Source organism: Nicotiana tabacum, chromosome 7 (genome assembly GCF_000715075.1).
Source record: "Nicotiana tabacum cultivar K326 chromosome 7, ASM71507v2, whole genome shotgun sequence".
Lineage (NCBI taxonomy): Eukaryota > Viridiplantae > Streptophyta > Magnoliopsida > Solanales > Solanaceae > Nicotiana > Nicotiana tabacum.
This window is the reverse complement of record NC_134086.1, coordinates 131,297,017-131,304,846: the sequence shown is the minus strand read 5'-3', so window position 1 is coordinate 131,304,846 and position 7,830 is coordinate 131,297,017. Positions and strand designations below refer to the sequence as shown.

Sequence of the window (7,830 nt, the reverse complement as noted above, 5' to 3'; positions counted from 1 at the left end):
ACTTATAAGCACTTTTAATTTTACCAAACACGTAGATAAGCCAAAAATTGCTTATAAGCCAGTTTGACCAGCTTATAAGCTTAGCCAAACACCCTCTTAATCTATCTCTCAAAGTGCCTAATATATTTAAAGAAAAAGAAGAAAGCGGCAATCTATAATTTAACTTTTATCCTTTATTTGTGGAAATAAAGCACTTTAAATTATCCTAAGTACTCAATAAATCAGGAACGTTCGCGGGACTCATTAACCGACAGATAGCCACGTGTTTAACTTTAATTGGTAGGTTGATGTGTAAAATACTATTGAAGCAAAGGAACAGCATATCAAATCCTCGTCTAAGTTGTTCTACTATTGGAGAGAACACTCTAGCTTCTTGTCATCAACCTAAACCAACTCGAACTGGATTTTACTCTACGGTCACAACCCTCAACTATATATAGCCTCTTCACCCTTCTCTCTTCCTTCATTATTCATAACATCAAAATCATTCATTAAAAGAAGAAGGAGAATGGGTCGACGTTCAAAGGATTTCAAAAACTTGGCATTCTTGATTTTGCTTCTTTTTGTTTCAGGTGATTATCTTCCTCTTCTTCATATTTTACATGTGTTATTGTTTTTTAGCTCCTGTTATTCTTGTTGTTAAGCATGCACAAGTTTGTCTTACAGCTGAAATACCTATCCTTTTTTTTTTATTTGTATGCATACTGATGCTTATGTCTATATTTTTCTTCTCTGTTTTCATCTTATGTTGCTACTAATCATTCTTCTTGTTCTTTAAACTAGCATTACCTTTGATATTCTTATATTCTCTAACTGTCACCAAAGAGAGAATTAATTACACCCAAAAAAAAGTAGAAATTTTCATGCACAATCAACTCGTAATATTCCATAATATCAATGTTTTTGCAAGAGCTCAGCCCGCTAGTCATATTGTCTGCTCTAGCCTTAGGCCCTTATGGATTTAAAATGCGTCACTAGGGTCTAAGGCTTATTAACTTATATATTCGGCTTCCCTTGTATTTTACCGACGTGAGACTCTGTCTAAAGTCATAAAATTTTGTTGAAAGCTTGTCGTGTTCACCTGGAATGATAGCTTTACAGTTACCGAATTAAGGTTACAATTTTTCCTGATATAGATTTAACTGTAGTTAGGTTGTTGGTATTTCTAATTGCTCTTGTGTTCTTAACTGATTCAAATTTGGATTTCCTTCGAGATAAGTTAAAGTTTACTACATGATGAAGCTGCTGACGAATTTCTCTTTATTTTCTGGAAGAGTTTTGCTTAGAAGTAACACTAGCAGCTGAGAAAAATCAGAAACAGAATCTTGGAACAGTGATTGGAATTGATTTAGGGACAACATATTCTTGTGTGGGTGTATACAAAGGGGAGAATAATGTCGAGATCATAGCGAACGACCAAGGGAATCGAATCACCCCTTCATGGGTTGCATTCACTGATACAGAAAGATTAATTGGAGAAGCTGCAAAGAATCAAGCAGCTCTTAACCCGGAACGTACAATATACGATGTTAAAAGGCTCATTGGAAGAAAGTAAGTTTATAATCACCTTTAATTTTTTAAAGTTGGTTTGTTTGAGATTTTTGGAATCTTGATTTAATTTGTTGTTGTTGTTGTTTGGTAGGTTTGATGATCCAGAAGTTCAAAAAATTATTAAGATGTTGCCTTTTGAAGTTGTGAACAAAGATGGCAAGCCTTATGTACAAGTAAAGATTAAAGATGGTGAGGTTAAAAAGTTTAGTCCAGAAGAAATTAGTGCTATGATCTTGCAGAAAATGAAGGAAACAGCTGAAGCATATTTAGGGAAGTCGATTAAACACGCTGTCATCACCGTTCCAGGTATATTTTTCATATAGTTGCTGCAACTATGATATTAAATCCTCATTAATCATGAACACGTTGTCGTTTTTTTTTTGTTGGGCTGTTCGAGTAATTTTGTTTGTATGTAGCTTATTTTAATGATGCTCAAAGGCAAGCAACTAAGGATGCTGGCGCGATAGCAGGGTTGAATGTAGTAAGGATAATAAATGAGCCTACCGCGGCTGCAATAGCTTATGGATTGGACAAGAAAGGGAAAGAGCAGAATATATTGGTGTATGATCTTGGTGGTGGTACATTTGATGTTAGCATACTTAGCATTGACAATGGTGTTTTTGAGGTCCTAGCAACCAATGGTAACACTCACTTAGGAGGAGAGGATTTTGATCACAGACTAATGGACTATTTCATCAAGTTGATTAAAAGGAAATATAGCAAGGATATTAGTAATGACAAGAAAGCTCTAGGAAAACTCAGAAAGGAATGTGAGAGAGCTAAGAGGGCCTTAAGTAACCAGCACCAAGTACGCATTGAAATCGAGTCTCTTTTCGATGGTATTGATTTCTCTGAGCCGTTAACAAGGGCGAGATTCGAGGAGTTGAACATGGATTTGTTCAAGAAGACAATGAGTCCAGTCAAGAAGGCATTAGAGGATGCAAATTTGAAGAAGACGGATATTGATGAACTCGTGCTCGTTGGTGGGAGTACTCGAATTCCAAAGGTGCAACAGCTATTGAAGGATTTCTTTGACGGGAAAGAACCTAACAAGGGTGTTAATCCGGACGAAGCTGTGGCTTATGGAGCTGCAGTACAAGGAGCAATTCTTGGTGGTGAAGGAGGGGAAGAGACCAAAGGTAACATGATCGTTTTCTCGATTCAACAAAAGTAAATCCTTTTGTTTTCTATATTCTGATCAAGTCATAATTTAGTATTGATTTTTATGTTTTTACAGATCTTTTGTTGCTTGATGTGACTCCGTTAAGTCTGGGAATTGAGACAGTGGGTGGGGTTATGACAAAGTTAATTCCCAGAAACAGTAGGATTCCTGTCAAGAAAACTCAAGTTTTCACCACCTATCAAGACCAACAAACATCTGTATCAATTAAGGTAACATAACTACAACTTCAGCAATTCTTTGATGTCAAACAGGATTTTAGTTTGCCATTGTTCTTTGGACGTAAGATTTAGTACATAATATTATTTTTCTTATGGATATCTTTAGGTATATGAAGGTGAAAGGAGCTTGACAAAGGATTGTCGCGAACTTGGAAGCTTTGACTTGTCTGGTATACCTCCTGCTCCAAGGTAAATTGAACAAAAATTAACTTAAAAGCATGAGAATTGAGAAGTAGCAAAAAGAAAAACAAACTTTGTTATGATTATTGGAATTTCTGACTCAAGTTAACTTTTCAAAATATTTTGTAGGGGAGTACCACAGATTGAGGTAAGCTTTGAGATTGATGAGAATGGAATTCTACAAGTGACAGCACAAGACAAAGCAGCTAAGAAGTCGAAATCCATTACCATCACTAGCGACAAGTCACGTCTAAGCCAGGAAGAAATTGACAGAATGTTGAAGGAGGCAGAGGAGTTTGCAGAAGAAGATAGAAAGGTAAGGGAGAAGGTGGATTCCCGTAACAAGCTTGAAACGTACGTTTACAACATGAAGAACACAATCAGTGACAAGCTCGCGGAGAAGATAGATTCTGATGACAAAGAGAAGATTGAGAGCGCTCTTAAGGAAGCTATGGACTGGATGGATGATAACCAAAACGCGGAGAAGGAAGACTATGATGAGAAAATGAAAGAGCTGGAAGATGTATGCAATCCTGTCATAAGGCAGGCCTATGAGAAGAGTAGTGGAAGTTCTGCAAATTCAGCAGATGATGAGGAGTCTTACGATGAATTGTAGATTGAAGTGCTAAGACATTACTTATTTTTGGATTACTAGATTGTAGAGTGAAACTTTCCTTCTTCTTTTTCCTTTCTTTTCTTTTCTTTTGATCGTATGGTGGAACTTATAACTCATTTTTTGGTTATTTTATTTAACGTTCACTATTTTCTACAGCTGCGTTCCTTTTTTTCGTTTGTTTGAATCCCACAACTGGTTAAGTATTCCTGTGAAACGCCGCTTTGAGTAAAATGAAAATCTACTTATTGTTTATATTCTTTCACCAAGTGTAATCTGGAAAATTATGTGAATGTTACGGAATAGCTCAACTGTTTTATATTTGGCTCTTAAAATTTTGTATTTTCTGCATAGTTTTGACGGCCTAAAGCTACTGTATAAGTTACTGATCCAATGGAGATATCGATTAGTTCACGACTGATATATCTTGGCACGGTTTCACCAATAATGCAATAATAGTTACTGGCCAGAGGTTTTGATTCAGTTTAAATTAGCATCACACGAGCGACTCTCGTCGTGCAAAGTTCAAGAAGATAACATAATGAAGGGGGCAAAAAGTCGAGTGCCGCTTTTCTTAATCAATCTGAATCCCAATCCCAAGTCCTTCCCTTCAACAAGTTGAGCAATAGCCAAATATTCTATATCAACTAACTTCAGCCACTCCTATCTAATTGCCTGAAGTTTAGTTAACCAAAATTAGGAGAAGTAAAATCCGACATTTCTGGTACACACACAAAAGTACGGGGGGTAACAACCATTACCTTAAAAAGGAAACTAAAATTGACACTTCCATAGGAAAGGTAAAAAGGAATAGAAGACCCTTGACAAAGGTTTTGAATGAAATCAATTTATAAGACGATGAAGCGATGCAAGGGAAAAGTTGTAACATGACAGACCTGAGGACGATGTCCGAGAAAGTATGTAAAACTAGCTATTTTGGGAACTTTTAGTTGGTTTAACAGAGGGCAAATTAAATTTCCATCAAGTGACCCTTTATCTTTTAGTTTTAATCAGCTCCATCAAGTAGAGCTGTGGAAAACATAAGCTATTCCAAACAGCTGGACAATAATAAGATGCTGGAAGCAGAAATTTTGAAGTTAAAAATAAACTGAAATAAGCAGCAGCTGGGTTTTTGACAAAACCTTCAATTGGAAAAATATTGGCAGAAGTTTACAAGTAAAAGAATTCGGATGCGTATACCTTTATTATTTCACATCCCATTGGCTACCAGACTTTGTTCAGGATAGAAGGTCCAGTAGAAAAGTAACAGCTTGAAAATGATAACTTAAGGGGTCATTGGGTACGAGCAATAAGGCAAGATAAGATGTAAGATTAAATTGGATTACAATCCCAAGCTTGCAATCCCGAAATTATTTAGTCAGCGTACCAAATGACCCCTAATAGTAGTATTATATCCCTACTTAATGTTTTGGCAGGGAAAATGATACTACAAACTAATGCTGTTTCTAGCATTGTCCAGAGACTTTCAATTTCAAATAACACGAATTGCAAGTATATCTCAATAACACAAAATCAAAAACGGTCAAGAAACAGAAGTAAAACTTATAGTTCTCTAAAGATCCATAAAGATAAACTTGCCCAGCTTGAAGTTTTAAGTTTGACAAGAAAATGAACAACCAAGTGTTTCCAACATCTGATAATCAAAATTGCAACAACCACCTAGCCTAAGATAGCAAGGATTTAAGAGAAGCTTGAACTAGGGGGTGCACCACCAAAACCTCCAGATCCGCGACCAAATCCAGGTCTTCCACCAGAACCCTGCAAGTATAGCATGATAGTTTAGACTTGGAAAAAAACAACTCAAATGGAAATTCATCTAAATATATTATACCAACTATAGACATAATAAATTAATGAACAGTATGTCAAATGAATGGATATTTATTCATTAATCAATTACATAAAGAACAGTAACAAAAGTTGGAACTGAACACCAGTGTGATCAAAAAACAAAACAACTCAGCCAAAAAATAGCAGAAAACTTGAGTTAAAACCTAAGATACATCTCTGAGCAGGTAAGATGCCCTTAAAATGAAATTCTGCAGAAACTAGGTCCTTTCACAGCGATGCAAATACCCAACAAAGCAAAATAAAATAGAACCAAACCCACACTGGAGAAGATTTCTCCTCTCCTTTTTTGAAATCATAAGCATAGCTATGGACGACATGTAAAAGTTTAGCATTTGAGAGGATTACCATTGGGAAAAGGAAAATGGGGTTAAACAAAAGTAGGGCCACAAAATTCAAGAGAATTCATAGATAATCATTGTTACTCCAAGCTTCAAGTTTGTTTCACTTGGCAACTAACATAATGCATTTACAGGAAACAAGGTCAACCGTATGAAACAACAGTTTATAAATAACATGGCAACAAAAAAGGACGGTCACAATTGCAAGTCTGGTAACATTGGCAGAATAGACTTCAATCATAAGGAAAAAATGGCAATTTCTTAAGAGATCTTTAGTTGAATTCTACCGCTTATTACATATAGAAGGCGACAATGTAAACATTAGCATCAACCCATTTCCTCTACACAAACACATAACAAATGATAATCCTGATATAGTCAACATGAACTAACACAAACATGCAACAAATGATAATCCTGATATAATTAACATGAACTAATACACAAACAAATAACAAAATGATAATCCTGATATAATCAGCATGAACTAATTCATTTTCATCAAACAACAAGGAAATAAGTTAAATACCACAATTGATAAGCGAAATAAACTGAAATATTTTCAGGAGTTAAAACTTTTTGAAAAAAAAAAAGAAGAATTACCCTGAAAGCAGGCTGATAGTCAGCTGGAGCTCCACCTTTTTCACCACCAAACTCACCAGGCGGACCTCTTGGGCCAGCACGATACCCTTCCCTGTCCCCGAACCTTGGCCTATCACCCTCGAACCTTGGTGGTCCACTGCACATATCCAATGAATAGCACACACAGAGTTAATTTTTAGACAAATACACACCAAAAATCGCAAACTTAAACAACTGAGAGAAAATGAAAAGGTAAATTACCGGGGACGATCGCCAGGAGGTCCACCCATGGGACGACCAAGAGGCTTAGCAGATTTTTTCAAAGTAGCGGGCACAATTTCAGATGGAAGGTTAAGGTAAGTCCTGAGGAACTCAATACCATCATTTGTAAGGTACCAGTAGTAATGCATCCAAGCGAATGTCTCGCGAACGTACTCCTTAGATTTGAAGCTCTGCATCAGCTTAATCACCTGTAGGTTCGGCACATCGATTAATGGATGCTTCGCCAAGTTGTAGTCTTTCTTCGCATAACATACTCCCTCTACAACAAACATAAGAAATCTACATCAGAAAGTGAAATTTCTAAAAGGATGTAAAGAGATTCAGAGATACTGACCTTGGAAGAGGTATTTGGAGATCTCTCTACGGTTCTTCTCTGAAATAATCTGGAAAAAAAAAATTGAAAAATGCATTAGAAACTTCGAGAGCAATGAGAAGTAATAATGAACTTTGAAATCGGAAGAGAAAATACCATGGCTGCTGGAAGAAGAGGGGATAACGGAGAGAAATCACACTGAAGCCACAGACGATTGCAGCAGCAAAAGGATTGTACCATGAACCCTAGGTAAGCGAGTTTTTATATCTTAGGTTTGGATATTAGTGGGCTTTTCTTGGGCTGGGTAGTGCCCTAGACTCAACGGGCTATATCACTGCTGGTATATTTTGGCCCATGTGCTTTTGATTAATAGTCATACTATTACGAGAGAAATTCAAAAATAGCCAGATTTACAAGTGGTCATTCATAAATAGCCACAGTTTCAAAAGTAATCGAAATTTAACTACTTTTCATGTAAATATAAATCTGAATGAAAACACTATTCAAAATCCGGAAAAATACTCCAGCATAATATACTAGAGTTCGTTGCAGTATAATATACCGGTCCAGCATAATATACTGCAGTTTGGAGCATCAGTGCTCCAGTCTCTAGTATAATATACTAGAGCCAGCAAAGTATACCGGTCCAGCATAATATGTTGGAAGTTTATACACAAGTACACCGAACTCCAGTATAT

At 36.4% G+C, this 7,830-nt stretch overlaps 2 protein-coding genes across 2 annotated transcripts; one reads left to right on the top strand and one right to left on the bottom strand.

Moving 5' to 3' along the window:
- The first annotated feature begins 321 nt into the window (after window positions 1-321).
- Window positions 322-3,902, top strand: LOC107829892 (luminal-binding protein 5-like). The gene is made up of 7 exons (XM_016657364.2): window positions 322-572; window positions 1,275-1,551; window positions 1,643-1,857; window positions 1,968-2,690; window positions 2,789-2,943; window positions 3,059-3,141; window positions 3,262-3,902. The coding sequence occupies exons 1-7, from the start codon at window positions 509-511 to the stop codon at window positions 3,746-3,748; spliced, it is 2,004 nt and encodes a 667-aa protein (XP_016512850.1). The 5' UTR covers window positions 322-508; the 3' UTR covers window positions 3,749-3,902.
- A 1,400-nt stretch (window positions 3,903-5,302) lies between these two features.
- On the bottom strand, window positions 5,303-7,437 carry LOC107829891 (small ribosomal subunit protein eS10z). Its single transcript, XM_016657363.2, has 5 exons — window positions 7,289-7,437; window positions 7,154-7,202; window positions 6,799-7,078; window positions 6,559-6,694; window positions 5,303-5,524 (listed from the first exon to the last, which is right to left on the bottom strand). Exons 1-5 carry the CDS (start codon window positions 7,370-7,372, stop codon window positions 5,447-5,449), a joined length of 627 nt encoding a protein of 208 aa, XP_016512849.1. The 5' UTR covers window positions 7,373-7,437; the 3' UTR covers window positions 5,303-5,446.
- Between the last annotated feature and the right edge of the window lie 393 nt (window positions 7,438-7,830).

Coding starts and splice junctions, on each gene's coding strand:
- LOC107829892 (XM_016657364.2), top strand. CDS start 509: ATGGGTCGACGTTCAAAGGATTTCAAAAACTTGGCATTCTTGATTTTG. Junction 2,944..3,058: donor AAACATCTGTATCAATTAAG/GTAACATAACTA, acceptor GGATATCTTTAG/GTATATGAAGGTGAAAGGAG. Junction 3,142..3,261: donor GGTATACCTCCTGCTCCAAG/GTAAATTGAACA, acceptor AATATTTTGTAG/GGGAGTACCACAGATTGAGG.
- LOC107829891 (XM_016657363.2), bottom strand. CDS start 7,372: ATGGTACAATCCTTTTGCTGCTGCAATCGTCTGTGGCTTCAGTGTGAT. Junction 6,695..6,798: donor CCTCCTGGCGATCGTCCCCG/GTAATTTACCTT, acceptor GGATATGTGCAG/TGGACCACCAAGGTTCGAGG. Junction 5,525..6,558: donor ACTATCAGCCTGCTTTCAGG/GTAATTCTTCTT, acceptor CTATACTTGCAG/GGTTCTGGTGGAAGACCTGG.